Source organism: Tursiops truncatus, chromosome 10, assembly GCF_011762595.2.
Source record: "Tursiops truncatus isolate mTurTru1 chromosome 10, mTurTru1.mat.Y, whole genome shotgun sequence".
NCBI lineage: Eukaryota > Metazoa > Chordata > Mammalia > Artiodactyla > Delphinidae > Tursiops > Tursiops truncatus.
In genome coordinates this window covers 97,438,412-97,460,097 of record NC_047043.1, presented here as the reverse complement: position 1 = coordinate 97,460,097, position 21,686 = coordinate 97,438,412, and the positions used below count along the sequence as shown (strand labels likewise).

General features: G+C 45.4%; 1 protein-coding gene and 1 long non-coding RNA gene across 6 annotated transcripts in view; one reads left to right on the top strand and one right to left on the bottom strand.

The window, feature by feature from the left end:
* Positions 1-21,686, top strand: part of LOC101339418 (phosphatidate cytidylyltransferase, mitochondrial) — a 269,881-nt gene that overhangs the window by 39,390 nt on the left and 208,805 nt on the right. For 3 of the 5 annotated variants that reach the window (XM_073787705.1, XM_073787706.1, XM_073787707.1), the window contains 2 exons: positions 4,424-4,589; positions 6,094-6,156. In XM_073787705.1, coding sequence (XP_073643806.1) covers positions 4,424-4,589; positions 6,094-6,156 — 229 coding nt within the window. Of the gene's footprint in view, positions 1-4,423; positions 4,590-6,093; positions 6,157-15,554; positions 15,691-21,686 lie in introns of those variants that run through there. The other 2 variants (XM_019944539.3, XM_019944538.3) reach the window with 1 other exon arrangement.
* The window catches only part of LOC109551429 (uncharacterized), a 33,438-nt gene continuing 16,335 nt past the window's right edge, over positions 4,584-21,686 (bottom strand). The window contains exon 3 of the long non-coding RNA XR_002178200.3: positions 4,584-9,997. This is a non-coding gene — a long non-coding RNA (uncharacterized lncRNA). The remainder of the gene's footprint in view (positions 9,998-21,686) is intronic.

The window sequence follows — 21,686 nt, the reverse complement described above, 5'->3', positions numbered from 1 at the left end:
TGAGCCAGTGGAGAAGTAGAACATTATGTGCTGGTGCAACAGTGGAAATGATGGGGGTCTGGGTTTCCTGTTTGTGCAGCTGACTTGTGCCCTCTGGCCTTGCGCATGTCCAATGCTGGTGTATCTCTTACATCCTACAGTGGATTGCTCTTGAGCTTCGTGCCCTTATGACTTGGTGAATCTGGCAGATCCCAGTTCATAATGGGCAGTTCTTGACACATGGTCATTTGATGTCCCATGGTTAGAAGCTCTGTCTCTGCCAGGGTGTAGCATCTAGGAGCTGATTTCAAATGGTGTGTGGTTCTTCACTACAGATGGCGTGGCCTTGCTCCAGAACCCTAGCAGTCTCCATTGTGATCTCCTACTGGGAGCCCACTGTAACTTCCCCTGGCTTCTCTGTACACTGAGGATACCTTTAGTACCATAGTTTACAGGGAGGTGTGGCCACGTGGTGGAGGGCTGCTTACCCTGCTGCCTGTATCTATTGCAGAGCTCGTTTTCGTTCTTGCCGCTCGCAGACCTTGCATCCTTTTATATCGCTGGGTAAATGGCTCTGAGCATTATTCCCAAGTGTGGAATACGCTGCATCTAGGACCTGAAGAGGCCTATCAGGCAGTGTGCTTCCTTCTTAGTGGTGAGAGGTCCGAGATGCCCTAAGTTGATCTTTACTTTGGAGAGGCTGTCCCAGAGCTCCAGGTCACTTGACCCCTAAACTCCTCCCTGATGTGGTGTGCTCCTCACAATTCATGAGGTGTATCTTCTCCCCGCTGGGGTGCATATATCTACCAAGGCCCCCAGTGTACTTGCCCTTTAGCGCTCACCAGGTGACAGCAGCAACGTGTCATTGATGTAGTGGACCAATGAGATTATGCAGAATATCCAAACAGTCTGGTTTTCTTTGAATATCTTATGACAGGGTGGGGGAATTAACACGGCCCTGAGGCAGGTGGTAAGCACTCTGGTCTGTCCTGTGCGGCCGCGAGCTGCTCCTCATCCTCCTTGCTCTGTGGATGGCAGAGAATGCGCTCGCCAGGCCTGTGGCCCCGTCCAGACACCTGAGGCTCTGCTGATACGCTTCAGCACACTTCCCACATCTGCCACAGCCGGTACAGCGGGGCTTTTACTTGGCTGAGTTTGTGGTGGTCTGCTACCATCTGCCAGAATCCATTTGGATTTTGTGAAGGCCAGACTCAGTGGAGACATGATGGGACCGTCAGCTCTAATATTAGTCAGGGTTCTCCAGAGAAACAGGACCAATAGGATATATAGAGAAAGATTTATTTTAGGGAATTAACTCACAGAGTTGTGAGGGTTGGCAAGTTTGAAATTTGCAGGGCGAGCCAGCAGGCCGGAGACCCAGGGAAGAGTATGTTGTACTCTTGAGCCCGAGGGCAATCTGGAGGCAGACTTCCTTCTTCCTCAGGAAACTTTAGTCTTTTTTCATAAGGCCTTCAACTGGCTGGATGAGGCCCATCCATATTAACGGGGGTCATCTGCTACTCAAAGTCTACTGGCTTAAAAAGATACCTTTACAGTAACATCTGGACTAAAGTTTAACCAAGCAACTAGGCCCTATAGCCTAGCCAAGTTGACATACAAAATTAAACATCACACCCCTGCATCCTGCAGGTCTATAGGTGGCATTAATCTCTGCCATTCCTCCTGTGATGTGGTTTTGTTTTTTCATTACTCTTTTGGCCAGGGGGTGAGAACGGCAGCTTCAGAGGCTTCCACTTGGCCTTGTACCCTGTGATAGCTCCAGAATGCTGTCTGAGAATGCTTTCTAGGACCACTCTTGGTACCAGTTGTGTAGGATCAGGATTGGGGAGATTAGAAACAAAGACTCCATCTGATCCTGTGATGGCACTGTGGAGCTCGATGGCCCTTCCTAGCCGTCCCCACCTGGGGCAAAGAGACCAGGCCTTTGTCCTCCTGCATTTTCCAGTCTTTGGCTACAGGCAGCTCCCTTTGCCTGAGGACAGTTGTGGGAGGAACTCTGAGGGAGGGAGTCAGCCAACTTTCCCAGCAGCTGGCAGAATGAGTACCTTGCCCCAAAGCCAGGATGTGGTCGGTGCAACGCAGCATCCACTATCATATGCCCATATCTGCTTTTTTAAAACATCAGCCTTATTGAGATATAATTTACATACTGTAAAATTCGGTGGTTTTTAGTCTGTTTACACAGTTGTGCAACCATCACCACAATCTAGTTTTACAGCATTTTCATCACTCCAGAAAGCAACCCCATGCCCAGTAGCAGCACCTAGCTTCCCCCCCCCGGCAGGCAGCCACTAATCTACTTTCTGACTCCGCGGATTTGCCTCTTCTAGATACTTCCTGTAAATAGAATCATAGAACATGTGGTCTTTTCCATGTCTGCTTTTAAAATGCAATTTGACTCATAATTTAACTGAATGCTTTCACTTTTGTGTTTTAATGAGAATTGAAGAGTAAGGATAATTAAAATTTTGCAATTTATTTGAACATGTCACCTAATATTTTGTCTTGGAACACATGCTTTCAAACAAAAAACTCCAGTGCATTCTTTTCCTCAAGAGAAAGCAGTGGCAAATAACTGTTTTCTAATTCCTCATATTACTCAGCCATTTTGGCATCTCTAAAATTCCTGGAAGTCTCATAGGTAAAGCCTTGAAATATAAGATCCTAGTGACTAATCTCAATACTTGGCCCCAAAATATGAGTCTATAAATGTCATTTCTAGCATCTTTTACAGAAATATTCACATTTTTTGTCATTTATCTAGCCAAAGCTAAGTGGAGGTTGAATCCTGTGAATTTAGGACCATCTCCATGATAAATATGAAATATTTAGGTTAAAAAAACCTTTACCTTATTGAAGCCACTATATAATAGCATTTTCTTCTTTTTTGCATAGATTTATAGATAAAACTAGAAAATCTAGACATTGGCATATACTCAGTAAATATTTGTTGAATGAAAAAGTGGTAGAATGAATGAATTCTAATTATTAAGAAAGTTGGTCATATCTGGAAAATCCAAATCTAAAATTTAATACATTCATGTATCTATTCTTTTTTCTTACTGTTCTCTTAAAGTTAAAACCTAAACGCTTGTTGAAAGAATACAAGACAGATTCTTACTGGGAGAATAATGTGCTGAGCTGCTGAGGGCAGTGGTACTGCTTTTCACCTTGGCAGGGAGTCATATGTTTACATGATTTTGGAAAAGTTTAGTTCCATGACGTAAAATATATTAGACTAGGAGTTGGGGAAGCTGGGTGTGGGCTTAGCTCTATGGATAACTTTTGATTCACAGGTTTCCAAGTAAAGTCTAATGCATAGTTTTATATATGCTTTATTTCTGTATTTTTCTTTAAATTTGATGTATTTTAGAATACACTGGGAACAGAAACCATTGGTATAACTTACTGCTGTTTAAGAAATAATGACAACTAAGCTTTATTGGTGCAGTTATTCATCCTCTTATTCAACCGATGTTTTTTGAGTACTTACTATGTGCCACGGGATTAAAAGTGAAAAAAGATTAGTCTCTGTCATCAGTTTATTCCTACAGTTTATGAAATACAGCATGGTACATAAAAGGCCCTACAGACAGGAGACGCGAATTTAGATCCCACTCTCTGATTGGCTGCATGTTACTGGCTATGTTACTTTGTGCCCCTGTGTTTAAAATGAGTACATGGGGAACTTCCCTGGTGGCACAGAGGTTAAGAATCCGCCTGCCAATGCAGGGGACACGGGTTCAAGCCCTGGTCTGGGAAGATCCCACATGCCGTGGAGCAACTAAGCCCAGGCGCCACAACTACTGAGCCTGCGCTCTAGAGCCCATGAGCCACAACTGCAGGGCCCACATGTCACAACTACTGAAGCCCGCGCGCCTAGAGCCCGTGCTCCACAACAAGAGAAGCCACCGCAATGAGAAGCCCACGCACTGCAACGAAGAGTAGCCCCCGCTCGCCGCAACTAGAGAAAGCCCGCGCGCAGCAACGAAGACCCAACATAGCCAAAAATAAATAAATAAATAAATAAATAAAATTTAAATACATAAATAAAAGAAAATGAGTACTTGGGTGAGCTGGTGTGTCGATGAATTTTAGCTGAAATTTTACTTTCTTTAACTACCGGATTTAGAACAAATAGAAATTTTAAAACTGAGAGTCAAAAATTGATTCTTGAAAGAAATTTCTATTCTTAAGTACAAGTAGAATATCATAGGAAAAGAATTAACTTGTTCGAAGGAACTTAGAATCCTTAACACCTAGGCATTCAGTTTCAGAAAGGAGAAAGTCTCCTTAGCACCTGCCTAGTCTACTAGGTGTGAGTTCATATATGTTCATGTGGTTTTAAGGAGAAGCCATGTGCTTTGAATATTTATAGAATTCAAAGCACTTTCCATAGACATCATCTTTTTTTTTTCCTTAGATCGATAAAAGCCCAGAAGGACAGTTCACTCAACTAATGACATTGCCCAAAACCTTACAGCAACAAATAAATCATATTATGGACCCTCCTGGAAAAAACAGAGATGTGGAAGAAACTTTATTACAAGTGGCTCATGACCCCGACTGTGGAGACGTGGTGCGTCTAGGTACGTGCATGAATCTGACGGGGAGGAAGTGTTGGCTGGAGGGGGTCGGGGGGAGCAAACTTTGTGGCTGAGACGGGTTCTCTATTCTTTCTTGCCTAGTGAGATGGAGAGAGAGATTTCCTCTCAGAATAAGAAAGCACTAACAGTCTGGGGGTTTTCCCAACCTAAATTCTTGTTTGTTTGAAGTAGGGTGCTGAAAGTACTTCTATTTTCAGATCCCTGGGTCCTAAATCACTGACAGAGAGGGAAACAATGATTCTTTTGGTCCCAAGGGCATAATGTTTAGAAGTTATTTCAAAGACATGTGTTTGTTCCTCACGGTGGTCTGAGGAGGATGGAGACTGGTGATTTTTTTTTTTTTTTTTTTTTTTTTATTGTGGTACGCGGGCCTCTCACTGTTGTGGCCTCTCCCGTCGCGGAGCACAGACCCGGACGCGCAGGCTCAGCGGCCATGGCTCACGGGCCTAGCCGCTCCGCGGCATGTGGGATCTTCCCGGACCGGGGCACAAACCCACGTCCCCTGCATCAGCAGGGGAACCCTCAACCACTGCGCCACCAGGGAAGCCCGAGACTGGTGACATTTTTAATGCTTTTATAACATCAAGAACACCACTCTCCTCAGCCGACGCCCCCTCGGTGTGGCTCCTGTGTGCACAGTAGGTCTGCTCCAACATGGCCCCTGTTCCTCACGTCATCCCCAATGTGGACCAAAAATCTGAGCCTGATCTTCAGAGACTTGCTGCCTTTTGAGGTGTTACAGGTAATTTACAAGGTCAGTCAGTAAGTAAGGAAATCATGAAATTGAAAATGATGCCCTCCCTCAGATGAGCACACCGTTTACTGTTGAGTACGTATTTGCTGAGCTTCCCCAGGGAGCAGCCTGGCCACCTGGCAGGATGCAAGTCACAGTGACGGTGTCACATGGAGAGACCTGCCCGTCGGGCAGAGCGGAGCATGTGCCTAGGGCGCTGGGTACCTTTTCTGAAGATACATGTGGAGGCGTGTCTTTTCTGGTCATGGTGTGAGTCCTTCTGCCTTTCTGCGGGCCTGAAGGACTGTCCCGCTGTCCTCACCGAGGAGTCCTCTGAGTGATTTCAGAATAAGTTTTCCTCCTAGGCAGAAACATTTGGTGTTTTTTTTCCCAATCTTTCCACATCTTGGAATTGAGAGCCAGCAGACTTAAGCAGATTTAAAGTGAAAAAAATGACCTTCAAGGGTCACCTAACCCACTGGTTGTAAGATGAGGCGTCCCAGACCCAGAGTGGGGCGGTCATTTGCTTGTGTTCACACAGCTGGTCAGCGACACAGCTGGTCGTTGACACAGCTGGCAGCTCCAGTCTCCTGGACCTCGATCCTGATACTCTTTTCACTGTCACTCTGACACCAGAGATAGATTTGCTGGTTTTATTGGATAGCTGGAAAGAATATTTAGTTTCAAGTTTTAAAAGTGTTAGGATGACTCACATCTGACTTTTTTGGCATTGTTATTGTTTTTTTCTCACAGGGCTCTCAGCAATCGTGAGACCTTCCAGTATGAGACAGAGCACCAAAGGCATTTTCACTGCTGGTAAGAATTGTTAAAAATCCACACTTAACGTACCTGCTGGATTGAGCAGCCTCAGTGCTCCTGGTTAAAATGTAAAGCTTTATCTGTATCCTGCAAGTACTTGCGAAATGCTGAATTTTGATGGTCATAACCTAGGACACGGCAGTAACATATAGACAGGCAGATGGCGCTGTAATCCGGAGTCTGAGGTGCTGCTGGGAGGATTTGCTGCCCCTCTGCGTTTTCCCAGTTACTCCTTATGTGCAGGTTTCCCCTTGCGTTTTTATATCTGTGGGAGTTACACATGATATTGTTGCAAAAACAGCAGTACCTTGCCCTCCCCGCCGGCCAGTGTTCCTCTCCAGAGACAACCACTGCTGACTCTCCTGGTGGGTTATTTTTGTTTTCACTGCTGTTTCTCTGGATAATGAGCTTATATTGCTGCTTCTCCCCTTTTAATTTTAGGCATCATCTGTGGACTTCTCACTCTAGCAGATTAGAATTCAACTGCCCCCACCAACGCGCACACACACACCCCCGCACCCATCCCTCTGTGTTCCAGATATGGTTGTGCCGTAGCTTTAGTGAAGCCAATCTTGAGTTTCCATTGTCTGACTGTGTTACTGTGATTCATAGCTGAGCCATGTGATACACTTCTCCTTGCCTTCACAGCTTTCTTTTCCCACAGAGGCTGTCGTCACCTGTCTCATGTGAGGAACCCTGTTTCCTGTATCTGGTGTCTTTGATTTTTGTGGCGCACAGCCTCATTTTGGTGAAGCGCACCATTCGGGAACTTCGTGGGAAAGGGGGCAGAGGAGGCAGATTTGGAGCCCACGTGTGGCCAAGCGTATCTTTAGTCCACCCTCACGCCTGACTGAGGCTCAGGCTGGAGATGATTAGAAATAGTTGTCCTTTAGAATTTTGATACCGTTGCTTCAATTATCTTCTCAGTTCTAGGAAGTTCTGATTCTTAATCCTTTGTGTATGTTCTTTGTGGAAGCCTTTTAGGTCTTCTTTTAACCCCAGGGCTCTGAAGTTTCTCAATGGTGTGTTTCGATGTGAGTCTGTTTTTATCTGTTACACTGAATACTCATTACCCTTCAGTTTGGAAACTCAGAGTATAAGAATATAGGAAAAATTTATTGTATTCGCTCTTCCCATCTGTTTTCTCTCTTCTCTTTCTGGAACGCCTTTTATTCAAACATTGGACCTCCTAGACTGGTCCTTTGGTTTTCTTTCTTTCGTGTCCTCTTTGTCCTTTTTTTTTTTTTTTTTTTTTTCGGTACGCGGGCCTCTCACTGTTGTGGCCTCTCCCGTTGCGGAGCACAGGCTCCAGACGCGCAGGCTCAGCGGCCATGGCTCACGGGTCCAGCCGCTCCATGGCATGTGGGATCTTCCCGGACTGGAGCATGAACCCATGTCCCCTGCATCGGCAGGCAGACTCTCAACCACTGCGCCACCAGGGAAGCCCGATCTCTTTGTCCTTTTGCTTTGCTTTCTCCACTTGAGTTTCCATTGAGTTGTTTTATTTTTGTTATTTTAATTTCTAGGAGCTCTTCTCTTTTTTTGTTCTCTGAATATTCCTTCTTTTTTAAATTTAAAACATCCTGTTCTTGTGTTATGGGCTTAAACATTGGAACATATCTTTGGATATTGCCAAGTTGCCAAAGTGGTTTATCATTTTATCATCCCACTAGGGGTAAACGAAAGTTCTTGTTTCTCCCCATTCTTTCCAACACTTGGTACTGTCTGATGACAGACTTTTCCAGTTCAGTCTCTCTTTATGCAGCTGTCTACTGAGCATCACTTATGTGCTCGCCACGCAGGATACAGGGTGAACCCTGTACCATCCTGCCTTCAGAGGCTTCATCATCTAGAAGGGGAGATGGACACATAAATAGAAGTTTGCATTACTAGGGATAAATGGCACAGAGGGAACCTGAAGAAGGAGTGGTCTTTCAGCCTGATTCTGGTCCCTGGCATGAGATTGCCAGGGAGCTGCACGATCACACCTCTTAAGGCCTCGCTTCGGTTGCCTGGGGACACAGCCAAATGTTGCCGTCCTGAATCTTTGGAAAGATTCAGCCCGTCCACAAAGGTTTAGTAGCACGTGTGCCAAACCTACTCAGCTGAAGATTGTCCTACCACTCAGGGGTGCATAGCTTTGCATTTCCAATTAAGATATTTATTTAATCTGTCTTCTTGCTGAGTTCTCCTGGCAAGGCTGAAGATGAGGTACTTTTGTTTGCTTGGGTGGCTCAGGCTATTAATCTGTGTTTTGCATGATTGCACCTCCCTTACCATAATCCTTGGGTGAGGCTGGATGCTTCGGGTTTTTTTATTTTTGGCTTCCTGTGCTATAAGCAACTACTAGATTTATTGATTTTTTTTTTTTTTTAGTTGTGATAATGGTGGTGTTACGGGGTTAAAAAATCATTTTCTTGTGGAAATACATACTAACATATTTACAGATGAAATGACAGAATGTCTGAGAATTGCTTCAAAAGAAAACATGTTGGAGGGAAGTGGGTAAGGGTGGGGATGACTCGAGATTGGCTATGAGTTGATACATTGTTGAAGCTGGTGAACATACATGGGAACATAATATGCCATTCTTTTATAAGCTTGAATTCATCTCTAATAAAAGGTTTTTAAAAATCCACCCTCATCATCTCTATTTTTTTTTTTTTTTTTTGGCTGCATTGGGTCTTTGTTGCTGTGCATGGGCTTTCTCTAATTGTGGCGAGCAGGGGCTACTCTTCGTTGCAGTGCGCGGGCTTCTCAATGCGGTGGCTTCTCCTGTTGCGGAGCACGGGCTCTAGGCATGCGGGCTTCAGTAGTTGTGGCGTGCGGGCTCAGTAGTTGTGGTGCACGGGCTTCCTTGCTCCACAGCACGTGGAATCTTCCTGGACCAGGGCTCAAACCCATGTCCCCTGCATTGGTAGGCAGATTCTTAACCACTGTGCCACCAGGGAAGTTCTATCCACCCTCATCATCTCTTGACACGTCAACCTGAAATGGATCTTTGGTCCTCTTTCCTCTTGTTCTTCCTGGTTGCCAGCAGAGGGCAGTGGGTATCATCTCATGGAACCCGCAGCCCAGATTTCCTTGTGGCAGTGGAATGCCCAGTGCTGCCTCCTCTGAGTGCTCACTGATTTTCTCCCTTCCCCTCTAAAGATGTCTCATTGGATTGTGGAACCAGAGGGACAGAATGTCTGCAGCCTGCTCTGAGGTTGCAGGAATTGTGGAAGGTGATGCGCGTTCCTTCAGATTTCGCTGGGTTTGCTTACCCTGTGCTCTGGCTTCTCTGGTTTCTGGTGGTTGAGGGCTGTGATGAAGGTGGCCCAGGCCAAGGGCAGGGGTTTGCGAGCCTCAGAGATTAGGGTTCGAACTCCAGCTTAACTACTGTGACTTGGGTAAGTTACCTAATTTTTCTTAGTTTTAATTTCATAGAGATAATTATGCCTGCCTCACTGGGTTGTGAAAATTATATCTCAAGACATATAAGAGCACCAGCACTGTGCCTGGTCTTTCCTCTTTGGTATCATTACCTAAAGGCTTCCTGCCGTCTCTTTAGAACATGCCTCCTTGCATTTTCCTATTCAGCTAGCAGTAGCCCCGTCACTAGGTCTCCAGCTGGAGTAGACTAGCAACCGTAGGCCCTGAGTGGCTGGTTTACTCTTTCTCTGTCCTCTAACTTCACAGCAAGCGTCAGAACCTCTCTCTCCTGTGCGCTGCTCTTTAGAAGTCCTCTGGATGTGGCCATAATTGCTGTTGTTCTGCCTGGCTTGTGCTGGGTGCATCTTCCTGAAATCTCCCAAGTTCTGCCTCTGGTCAGGTTTTCAGCCAGCTGATGTATCACCTGCAGAGTGAGAAAATCCCGGGTTATTTGGTTGCACTTTTCCTCCTTTGTAGCTCTTATCACTCCTCCCCTCTGCAGCCAGTCACTCGTAGTGGGGGTAAAAAGGAAGGGTCTCCTTAGCTAGTGAATAACTTTTATATTCAAATATTGTTAAATTCAGAGAGAGCGAAGCTAAGATGGTGATAAGAAGGCCTTGGCTCAGAGTTGTAGTTCACGTCTTCGCTCTGTAACCTTGGTATGTTAACAGCCCTTCTTCCTTGAAATGAAGGGGGTACTAATACCCAACTCGTGGCATGTTGTGAGAGTGTCCAGTATGTACCCAGTACCTAGTAGGTGCTTTATAAACTTCAGTGAGTCTAGATCTAAGTATCAGTCTCTTCCTGGAAGAGATGGAAGCCAGGCTCTATGTCAGCCCAAAGGGTTGCCCTTTCTAATGAACTGTGTTGGGTGACACGGCAGGTGTCCTCATGTGGTCTGACACTCTGTCTGTGTTAGTTCCCTGAAATTCCCCTACCATCAGATATACCCATGTTCCAAGGTGAGTACAGAACTACTTCCAAAACCAAACACTGTTTTTCCCTTTAGCCTGGGAGTCGGTTATTGGCAAGATAATACTGACTTCTTAGACTGTGCTGTTAATGGAGCAGCGGTTTTTATCAGGGTCTCGGGGCAGCAGCTGCAGCAAGGCAGCTCGGGAGAGCAGGAGACTGTTTAGCCTCCTGGTCCTTGCCTGCGCCGCCCTGCAGGGCAGCAGCACACCGCATCACGGCTCAGCCCGGCCAAGCAAACATCACGTTCTGATCAGCCACAGCCGTTTATGTGTCTAACCTGAATGAGTAGAGAGGAGTGGAATTCTTTGCATCTTTGCGGGAAGGCGGCGGGGAGCTTGGGGAGAAATGGGTCAGGGGCTTAGCAGTTAGACTGAGAAGGAAGCAGGAGCCAGACAGGGGAAGGCCTGTAAAAGCCTGAAGGGGAATCCAGAGTTTCACTGAGGGGAGAGGGAAGCCGCTGAAGGATTGTCGAAAGACGGCTGTAGCGAGAGGATAGAGAGCAGCTTGGAGGGAGGTGACGCTGTTGCTTGGGAAACTGATCGACTGCGGCTGCAGCCCGCCAGGTGAGGAGGCCTGGCCGCCCTGACTCAGGGTTTTGCAGGAGAGGCAGAGGAGAGATGCAGGCAATACTTGGAAGACGCATCCCCAGGTCTTGGTGATGGGAGGGATTTGGGCAGTGAAGCAGAGAGGAGTCAGAGAAGCTCCCAGGTTTCTGGCTTGGGGAGCGGAGGCGGAGGTGCCTTTCCTGGGGTGAGGGAACGTGGGGGAGGATGACAAGTTTAATCTTTGAAATATTGCTTTATTTTTCCCCACCTGACTTTCTGGTCAATCAGAATTCACTTTGGAGTCAAATACCTATTTACCTCTGTAGCTTCAAAAGATTCAACTTAAACAAGACAGGTTTAGTCTTGTGCCTAAAAAGATTCCGGCACGCCTCGGCCGGTCCTTACCAGCCCTTTCCTGAAAGTGATAGAGTGTATCATTGATTATCTTCTCCTTCTCATCTCTTACAACTGAAACATTTTATCCCCATTTTTCGGTACCTACATGTTTCAATAAGAAGAACACATGATAATAAAGATTTTTCTGGTGATGTATTTATCACTTAAACCTGAAAGTTTTAAAAATAAAACTGCCTCAGAAAAGATTTTCTTTGTAGATGTAGCTAACTGTGGTTGGAAATTAACTGGAAGAATGTTTGAGGCTTGCTGATTTTCTCTCCTAAATATCTGAAATATAGGATTATGGGAAGGTAGAGACCTCTCACAACCTGGTCTCATCTCTGCCTCACATTGTTTCCTGGAGCATTTTGTCTGTCACTGGACCTATCAGTTTAAGGTCACGCAGGGAATTCATAGTATTACATATGTAGTGATTTTGCTGTAGGTAACGTGAAACATACTGGAAACCAACAGAAGAAAAACCTTAGGAGCCATGTATTAGAGTAGATTTCCGTTTGCTTCCAAAACAAAATCCTGACTTTGGTTACTAATCAGTGTTCATAACGACCAGCTTTAGGTAAATAAGGATCTGCCTAAACAGGATGTCGCTAAGGAGATGTTTGCACCTTTATCCTCTGGGGAAGGAACAAAGTCAACAATGATGGTTCTTAGAGTAGAGTTTCTCTCTTAGCAGGCTGTCTTCCTTCAAGACGCATTCTAAATGCAGACTTCCTAAGTCACCATCATCTTTAGAAAGGAAGCAGAAACCACACAAAAGCTCAGTGTCGGCCAAGTAGAAGTCTGTGGATTATAAACTCTGTGAGGGCAGAGACCAGGGCTGTTGTTCATACCGGTGTCCCGAACAACTAGCTCCGTGTCCCGTATGTGTTGGTGCCCAAGAAATGCCTGTTCAGTGTATTTCAGTGACTGAATAAATGGAAGATTCTGAATTTTCTGGTAGTAGGGAAAGTCTCCATATATACAGAAAAGTACACAAATCATAAATTTGGTGAATTTTCACAAAGTGAACAGACTCGTGAACCCAGTACCTAGATGAAGAACTAGAATAGGGCCAGTTCCCCCAGAACCCCACTGTGCCCCGTCCAGTCACTGCTCCTCCCAGAGTACCTACTCTCCTGACCTCTAATGCCATGCTTCTGTTTTGCCCATTTTTGAACTTCATATAAATACGTACTCTCTCATGTCTTTCACTCCTTGTAACAGCAGTGAGATTCCTCGTGGTGTTGGGAGTAGTCCGTTTATTCTCATTGCATCCATCGTCTGACTAGAGCACAGTTCATCCCTTCTACTGTTGATGATCTCCCGGGTTGTTTCCAGTTTGGGGCTATTTCAGAGAGTCCTGCTATGCATGTTTTGGTACCTGTCTTCGAGCGAGCGTAGGTATGCATTTCTGTTAGGTTTTTAGTTGCGGGTGGAATTACTGTATCATAAAGTGTGTGAATGTCCAGTTGTGGTAGATACTACCTAACGAGTGTCTAGGTTACACGCCAAGCAGCAGAGTTCCTGCTGCAGTACCTCCGTGACCAGTGCTTGATAGCAGGTCTTTTTCTTTTTAGGCCCTCTGGTAGGTGAGTAGACGTATCATATTGGAGTTTTAACGTGCACTTTCCTGATGACCGATAAAGTTGAGCGTTTCTTCACATGCTTACATGGTCGGAGATCCTCTTTTGTGAAGTACCTATTCTACTTTTGCTCATTTTTCTTTTGAATTGTCTGCCTTTTTTTTTTTTTTTTTTACACTGAAATCTCTGTATAGTGTGGATACAGGTCCTTCGTTGGACAAGTGGAATGCAAAAGTCCCCCACTCTAGAGCTTGTCGTCTCGCTGTCTTAATGGTGTCTTTTGATGAAAAGTGCTTAATCTTACTTAGTCCAGTTTATCAGTTTTGTCCTGTAAGGTTAGCAGCTTTTTGTGTCCTGTTTAGGAAATATTGCCTACTCCAAGTTCATGAAGTTTTGTCCTCCACCTTCGTTGCAACTAGAATATTAAGGCAGGATCCTTCCTTCTAATCTCTTGGTTCTTAACCTCTTGAAAATCCTGGCTCCCAGTGAGACTCTGACTAAAACTCTGGGCCCTCTGCACAGACATGCACACGTGCACACACTCAGCAAACCTCCCTGCAGCTTCAGGGAGTTCTCAGACTGAGGCCTGTCTGTTGGCCCCTCGCTGGAGAACCCGTAACCTAGTCCAACCTGTCAGTTTGCAGATGAGGAAGTCGATGCCCAGAGACGGGGAGTCTCCCTGTCCCCAGCGGGGACTAACATTCCGCTCTCCTGACTCCCATTCCGGCGCCCTTGCCAGATCCGTCCCCGGCTGCAGCCGTCCTGAGAACATGTCTCTGGCAGAGCTGCCGAAGGGAGAGACTTCTTAATTAAGGGAGGTTTCTATCCACTAGCAGCAAAACATGGCTCCACAATGCCGCTCGTGGACTGTGGTGTATTTACCGTAAATGTTAAGCTCCCCAGAGTCTGTGAGGAAGGTTTGTGAAGCTGAGCTGGGACTCATTATGGTCGATGCCTCTTCCTCTCGCTGTGACTCAGTGCCCTGGAGTTGCCGCGTTGACCCTTACTGTGTGCAGCTTACCTTGGTGTCTTGATCGGTTCTGCCTGGAATTTTAAAAAGCACCTTACGTAATAAGATTCCAGTCCCAGTGCTCGAGTGGGTGAGGTTTACCAGAGTGGTTGCTCCAGGGAGAAAATTAAAACGGGTGGAGGCAGGAAAAGGAGCTCTGAGTTTCTTGACGAGTCTCGGTTTGCAGGAGTCGGTCAGTGGACAAGCGAGGCCACAGCTTCTAGAAGCATTCACTAATGACTTTATCGGTGCCCTGCCTTTTTACCTGCCGCTGCCTGCAGTGGCGTCGTAAAAGGTCCTAAGTGCATGAGGCGGCCTACAGGTAACATGATCAGGTATTTTTGAGAGCGCTTACACGCCAGTGCTCAGAGCCTCCGGAACCAGTCCTGTTATACCTTGTGAGCGGTGCCCACACTACATGTCACACCTGCAGCGCAGACCACGGTCTGGATCCCAGGGTGAAAAAGACTGTTCGGATCTTTGGGCCACACCCTGAAACACAGACTGAATGATCTCATCCTCAGCACAAAGAAGGTCAAGCCCGTAACACCGTCTGCAAATGGGATCCTGTGAGTCCCGACAGATAGCAGCACCCCGCTTAGTCCATGCCGTCGGACTTCTTTCCCGTAAACTCCCCCGAGAGCCTCTCCTCTGGTTTCATCAGGCACTTGTGACTCAGTAGATGGGGTGCTGGAAGGGCAGGTGTCTGAACAAGGTACATCTGTTCCATCACTGCAGGTGTTTACTGAGCACCTGCTGTGTGCCGGGTGCTGCACTAAGTAATGGGGAACCCGGGATGAATAGGACAAGGTCCCTGTCCTCAAGGAGCTCCCGGTGTAGGCAGAGGGACAGGAGAGCACTGTGCAGTGTGGTGAGTGCTGAGCTGGGCGTCAGCACAGGCACCGTGGGACCAGGAGGAACAGTGGCTGAATCGGCTGGGGAGCCCGGTGCTTCCAGGGGAAAAATCTGAACGGGATCGCGGCGTCTACCAGGCAGGGTGTGGTGGGAACGCCCTTCACCGCGGGCAAACTGGCGTCACACGCAGGGACATGGCAGCAGTGCGCTGGGGGTGGTTGGGAGGCATCGGGGGCTAGAAAGGGGGCCAAGGACGCTCACTTACATATGGCGTCTTGTCTTTGCCTTCCTTTCTCCTCCTTTTTCAAAGAGCTGCTAAATTCAGAGGTTGCAGCATGCTCCTATCTGAAAGGACTCCCTTACCCCAGAAGCTTGGGTGCCTTTGGCATCCATATCACTGCTTCAGCAGATGCGGAAATCACTCTTTTCCCTCCCGTTGATCACGATGGCCCCCAGGGTCTCCTGGACCCTGTCAGGCCCCCAGGCTCTCCTGGAACCCCAGTCAGCCCATCGCTGTTCTACTCCAAAGATGAGTCTGATCCGAATACCACAGGACCTCCACTGAGCATCTACTCAGTAAGCCTCAGTGTTCTTACTCTCTCTTCTTTTCTCTTTTAGGCCTGAAGAAATCAATGATTTATAGTTCTCTAAAACTGCGTAAAATGTGGAAAGGATGGCTGAGAAAAACATCCTGATTTTGCTTGCTTTTATCTATGTTATGTGTAGCTGAATAAAATGATCCTTTTTGACAGAACAGCGTCTGTTACTCTGACCTATTTGGTTGAATTTGAAGAGGTCTTGGTTTGCATGATACTGTACTGGATTTTGGAAATGTATGCGTCAGACCTTTATCCGGGGGGAACCAATACCTTTGAGGACTCAGCATGAGAAGAGTCCTCGTTACACACAGCACCATCTGGGCCCTGCTTTCCTGAGAGCTTCGGCTGTGGTCTGTTCGGCAACGAGGGTCAGAGGTCTAAGTGGCGGTGCACGCGCTGTGGACCGGCAGCCCCGTGCTAGGGCAGGAGCTTTGGCTCTGTCTGCCTCGGCTCCATCCGCTCACTCGGTTTTCTCCAGTGAGAGCTCCAGTCAGCATCTTCCTGGATCTGGGTGTTTAACATTTCTCCTTGTTCTCCATGAGGCTGTGTGGCAGTGACTCAAGTGAGGAACCTGCAACAGACCGGTGCAGAGCTTTCCCATGTAACAGGAGCGTTTGGGGAGCAGGAAAGGACAAAGGACTCATCAGCTCAAAGAACTGGAAAGTCAGAGGTTGGTGGGCTTCAGAGTTGGATTGATTTAGGGGGTTAACAGACCAATTTCTGTCCTTTCTCCATCCTTTGCCACATTGACATCACACTAAGGCCAGCTCTCCTCTTAACTCTGAGACCCCTGACAACAGCCTCAAGGGCTGTGTGCACCCCCATCTGCATCTGGGGAGACAGGGGGAGTTCCTTTCAGAAGCCCTCTTAGAAAAGCAACAGAACTGCAACAGTTCCCAGCAAGCCTCTGTCTGGATTCCTGGGCCCTAATGGGTAACTTGCCCATCACTGCACCAGGAATGGCCGGGGGGAACCAGGCCAAGGAGCTTGGACCTGAGCCTGCCTCCCCTCCAGCTCATGGGCTGCAGGATGAGCTGACAGATGGATGGAAATGGGGGGATGGGGGGGAGGCAGCGTCTGTTCCCTCACCTGGCACATCATCTCTTCAGTCCAAGCTCAGGTTTTGTCTTTCTTTTCTCAGATTGTCTCTACCTCACCCTGTTTCCATTGCCCAGTGCTCTAGTGCAGACCCTTAGGTTCTTTTGAAAATTTGAACAATAGTTTTCTACTAATTTTTTCTACCTTTGGGTTCAGCTCATTCCAACCCAAAAGAGCTCAGGCTTAAGATATGACCAAACTGGGTTGAATCTTCGCTCCACTGCTGACTAGCTTTGTGACTTTGGGCAAGTTATTTAGTGTCTCTGAAGAGTTTTACCATCTCTGAAAAGGGAATAACAGTACAGACCTCCTTGGGCTGTAGTGAAGGTCCTGCAAGCCAAGTGTCCTGTGTACTAGGACACTGCCTGGTAGCATTCAGTAAATGTCACTTCTGTCATTACTTTCTATTATTGTTTTTGTTACTGTTTTCTTCTGCAAGTGTTTTTGTTTTATTGGGTCAGGTTCTTCCTCAAGAAGCTAAAATGATTCCCCACTGCTTATGGGATAAAATAAGTATTTCTCATCAGCCTTGGTCAGTTCGGGCTGCCATGACAGATACCACACATTGGTTGGCTTATAAACAGCAGAAATTGATTTTTCACAGTTCTGGGGCCTGGAAGTCTGAGACCAGGTTTGCTGATATGGTCGGTTTCTGGTGAGAGCTTCTTCCTAGTTGCAGAGGCCTGTTTTCCCAGTGTCTTCTCTCACAGTGCAGCCAGCAGACCCAAAGCAAGGTCTCATGTTTCTTCTTATAAGGATACTAATCCCATTCATGAGGGTTCCACCCTCATGACCATGTTACCTGCCAAAGGCCCCACCTCTGAACATCATCACATTGGGGGTGGGGGTGGTGAGAGAATTCTGAGGGAACACAAACATTCAATCCATAACAAGATTATTCAAGACCTATAAGCTACAAAGTTGGTTCAAGATGGTGGAGTAGAAGAACGTGTGCTCACTCCCTCTTGCGAGAGCACTGGAATTACAACTAACTGCTGAACAGTCATCTATAGGAAGACACTGGAACTCACCAAAAAAGATACCCCACACGCAAAGACAAAGGAGAACCGCAGTGAGACGGTAGGAGGGGTGCAATCACAATAAAATCAAATCCCATAACCGCTGGGTGGGTGACTCACAGACTGGAGAACACTTATACCACAGAAGTCCACCCACTGGAGTGAAGGTTCTGAGCCCCACATCAGACTCCCCAACCTGGGGATCTGGCGACAGGAGGAGGAATTCCCAGAGAATCAGACTGCGACGGCTAGCGGGATTTGATTGCAGGATTTCAGCAGGACTGGGGGAAACAGAGACTCCACTCTTGGAGGGCACACACAAAGTAGTGTGTGCATCGGGACCCAGGGGAAGGAGCAGTGACACCATAGGAGTCTGAACCAACCTACCAGCTACTGTTGGAGGGTCTCCTGCAGAGGCCGGGGGTGGCTGTGGCTCACCATGGGGACAAGGACACTGGCAGCAGAAGCTCTGGGAAGTACTCATTGGCGTGAGCCCTGCCGGACTTGAGTCTGCCATTAACCCCACCAAAGAGCCTGTAGCCTCCAGTGCTGAGTCACCTCAGGCCAAACAACCAACAGGGAGGGAATGCAGCCCCACCCATCAGCAGACAAGTGGATTAAAGTTTTACTGAACTCTGGCCACCACCAGTCCCTCCCATCAGGAAGCTTGCACAAGCCTCTTAGATAGCCTCATCCACCAGAGGGCAGATCACAAAAGCAAGAAGACCCAGAATCCTGCAGCCTGTGGAACAAAAACCACATTCACAGAAAGACAGATGAAATGAAAAGGCGGAGGATTATGTACCAGATGAAGGAACAAGATAAAACCCCAAAGAAACAACTAAATGAAGTGGAGCTAGGAAACCTTCCAGAAAAAGAATTCAGAATAATGATAGTGAAGATGATCCAGGACCTTGGAAAAAGAATGGAGGCAAAGATTGAGAAGATGCAAGAAATGTTTAACAAAGACCTGGAAGAATTACAGAACAAACACCTAGAAGAATTAAAGAACAAACAAACAGAGATAAACAATACAATAACTGAAATGAAAAATACACTAGAAGGGATCAATAGCAGAATAACTGAGGCAGAAGAACAGATAAGTGACTTGGAAGACAGAATGGTGGAATTCACTGCCACGGAACAGAATAAAGAAAAAAGAATGAAAAGAAATGAAGACAACCTAAGAGACCTCGGGGACAGCATTTAACGCACCAACATTCGCATTATTGGGGTCCCAGAAGGAGAAGAGAGAGAGAAAGGACCTGAGAAAATATTTGAAGAGATTATAATCAAAAACTTCCCTAACATGGGAAAGGAAATAGCCACCCAAGTCCAGGAAATGCAGAGAGTCCCAGGCAGGATAAACCCAAGGAGAAACACGCCAAGACACATAGTAATCAAATTGACAAAGAAAAATTATTAAAAGCAACAAGGGAAAAATGACAGATAACATACATGGGAACTCCCATAAGGTTAACAGCTGATTTCTCAGCAGAAGCTCTACAAGCCAGAAGGGAGTGGCATGATATATTTAAAGTGATGAAAGGGAAGAACTTAGAACCAAGATTACTGTACCTGGCAAGGATATCATTCAGATTTGATGGAGAAGTCAAAAGCTTTACAGATAAGCAAAAGCTAAGAGAATTCAGCACCACCAAACCATGTACAACAAATGCTAAAGGAACCTCTCTAAGTGGGAAACAGAAGAGAAGAAAAGGACCTACACAAACAAACTCAAAACAATTAGAAAATGGTAATAAGAACATACATATCAATAATTACCTTAAACGTGAATGGATTAAATCCTCCAACTAAAAGACACAGGCTCACTGAATGGATACAAAAACAATACCCATATATATGCTGTCTACAAGAGACCCAATTCAGACCTAGGGATACATACAGACTGAAAGTGAGTGGATAGAAAAAGATATTCCATGCAATGGAAATCAAAAGAAAGCTGGAGTAGCAATACTCCTGTCAGATAAAATAGATGTTAAAATAAAGAATGTTACAAGAGACAAGGAAGAACACTACATAATGATCAAGGGATCAATCCAAGAAGAAGATATAACAATTATAAATATATATGCACGCGACATAGGAAAACCTCAATACATAAGGCAAATGCCAACAGCTATAAAAGAAGAAATCGACAGTAACACAATAATAGTGGGGGACTTTAACACCTCACTTACACCAATGGACAGATGATCCAGACAGAAAATAAATAAGGAAACACAAGCTTTAAATGACACAATAGACCAGATAGATTTAATTGATATTTATAGGACATTCCATCCAAAAACAGCAGATTACACTTCCTTCTCAAGTGCACACGGAACACTCTCCAGGATAGATCACATCTTGGGTCACAAATCAAGCCTCAGTAAATTTAAGAAAATTGAATTCATATCAAGAATCTTTTCTGACCACAATGCTATGAGATAAGAAATAAATTACAGGGGAAAAAATGTAATAACACAAATACATGGAGGCTAAACAATATACTACTGAATAACCAAGAGATCACTGAAGAAATCAAAGAGGAAATCAAAAAATACCTCAAGACAAATGACAACGAAAACATGATGATCCAAAACCTGTGGGATGCAGCAAAAGCAGTTCTAAGAGGGAAGTTTATAGCATTACAGTGCTACCTCAAGAAAAAGAAAAATCTCAAATAAACAATCTAACCTTACACCTAAAGGAACTAGAGAAAGAAGAACAAACAAAACCCAAAGTTAGTAGAAGGAAAGAAATCATAAAGATCAGAGCAGAAATAAATGAAATAGAAACAAAGAAAACAATAGCAAAGATCAATAAAACTAAAAGCTGGTTCTTTGAGAAGATATACAAAACTGATAAACCTTTAGCCAGACTCATCAAGTGAAAAGAGAGAGAGGACTCAAATCAATAAAATTAGAAATGAAAAAGGAGAAGTTACAATGGACACCAGAGAAATAGAAAGCCTCCTAAGAGACTACTACAAGCAACTCTATGCAAATAAAATGGGCAACCTGAAAGAAATGGACAAATTATTAGAAAGGTATAACCTTCCAAGACTGAACCAGGAAGAAACAGAAAATCTGAACAGACCAGTCACAAGTAATGAAATTGAAACTGTGATTAAAAATCTTCCAAGAAAAAAAAGTCCAGAACCAGATGGCTTCACAGGTGAATTCTATCAAACATTTACAGAAGAGCTAACACCAATCCTTCTCAAACTCTTCCAAAAAATTGCAGAGGAAGGAACACTCCCAAACTCCTTCTACAAGGCCACCATCACCCTGATACCAAAATCAGACAAAGGTACTACAAAAAAAATTACAGACCGATATCACTGATGAATACAGATGCAAAAATCCTCAACAAAATACTAGCAAACAGAATCCAACAACACATTAAAAGGATCATACACCATGATCAAGTGGGATTTATCCCAGGGATGCAAGGATTCTTCAATATACGCAGATCAGTCAACGGATACGCCATACTAACAATTTGAAGAATAAAAACCATATGATCATCTCAATAGATGCAGAAAAAGCTTTTGAGAAAATTTAACACCCATTTATGATAAAAACTCTCCGGAAAGTGGGCACAGAGGGAACCTACCTCAACATAATAAAGGCCATATATGACAAACCCACAGCAAACATCATTCTGAATGGTGAAAAACTGAAAACATTTGCTCTAAGATCAGGAACAAGACAAGGATGTCCACTCTCACCACTCTTATTCTACATAGTTTTGGAAGTCCTAGCCAGCGGCAATCAGAGTTTAAAAAGAAATAAAAGGAATACAAATGGGAAAAGAAGAAGTAAAACTGTCACTGTTTGCAGATGACATGAGACTATACATAGAGAATCCTAAAGATACCACCAGAAAACTACTAGAGCTAATCAGTGAATTTGGTAAAGTTGCAGGATACAAAATTAATGCACAGAAATCTCTTGCATTCCTAGGGACTTCCCTGGAAGTGGCGCAGTGGTTAAGAATCCACCTGCCAATGCAGGGGACATGGGTTC